The 714-nt window shown below is 71.3% G+C and overlaps 1 protein-coding gene across 4 annotated transcripts in view; it reads right to left on the bottom strand.

The window, feature by feature from the left end:
• Positions 1-255, bottom strand: part of PRDM5 (PR/SET domain 5) — a 264482-nt gene extending 264227 nt beyond the window's left edge. For all 4 annotated transcript variants that reach the window (XM_040237380.1, XM_040237381.1, XM_040237377.1 and 1 more), the window contains exon 1: positions 49-255. In XM_040237380.1, coding sequence (XP_040093314.1) covers positions 49-141 — 93 coding nt within the window. In that variant the 5' untranslated portion in view covers positions 142-255. The remainder of the gene's footprint in view (positions 1-48) is intronic.
• Positions 256-714: the final 459 nt, after the last annotated feature.

Below are 714 nucleotides of genomic sequence, written 5' to 3'. Positions count from 1 at the left end.
GCGGCGCGGCGGGCGCGGGCGCGCGCGGGCCGCCGCCGGGTCACCCACCTTCCTCACGCGGCGGGCCGTGTAGAGCCCCATGCCGTCCTGAACGCGGGAGGACTTCAGGGAGAACCTGTCCGGCACGTACATGCCCAGCATGGTGCCGCCGCGCCGCCGCCGCCCTCAGCGCCGGCACCGGGGAATTGGGGTGCCGGGGCGGCGGGGAGAGGCCGGCGGGCAGGAGGAAATGGAGCCTCCCTCCCAGAATCCCCACCTCCCCGCCGACTCCAGGATCCCCCGCGGCCCGGCCCCTCCTCGTCCCGGGTCCGGCTCGGCCGCGAGCGGCGGAGGCCGCGGCTGCCACGGCGGGCGCGGGGGCGCGGGGACGCCGCGGGCGGGGACGCCGCGCGCTGATTGGCCCGAAGTTAGCGGCCCGCACCCGCGCGCGGCGCGGAGCCTCGAACCCGGAGGCCGGGGAGCCGAGCCGCCCGCGCGCGCGCTGCGCCCGGCTGGTGGGCGACGTGCCCGCCCTTGTCTGGCCTCTGGGGTTCGACTCTGAACTAGTGCTCCCAGTCGGGGGATTTTTACACTCTTCAGCTGCAAAACTAAATGGGTCTTGACAGAGCTGGGGCCATCCTTCGAAACAACTTTACAAGTTTCAGACCGAAAGCATACTTACTGCCTAACTACTGAGAGCAGTCCCTGAGCTCTAGAAGTTTCAACCCTTTTACT

This window comes from Oryx dammah, unplaced genomic scaffold (genome assembly GCF_014754425.2).
Source record: "Oryx dammah isolate SB20612 unplaced genomic scaffold, SCBI_Odam_1.1 HiC_scaffold_3, whole genome shotgun sequence".
Taxonomy (NCBI): domain Eukaryota; kingdom Metazoa; phylum Chordata; class Mammalia; order Artiodactyla; family Bovidae; genus Oryx; species Oryx dammah.
The sequence above is the reverse complement of the archived record's forward strand: the minus strand, read 5'-3'. Positions and strand labels throughout refer to the sequence as shown.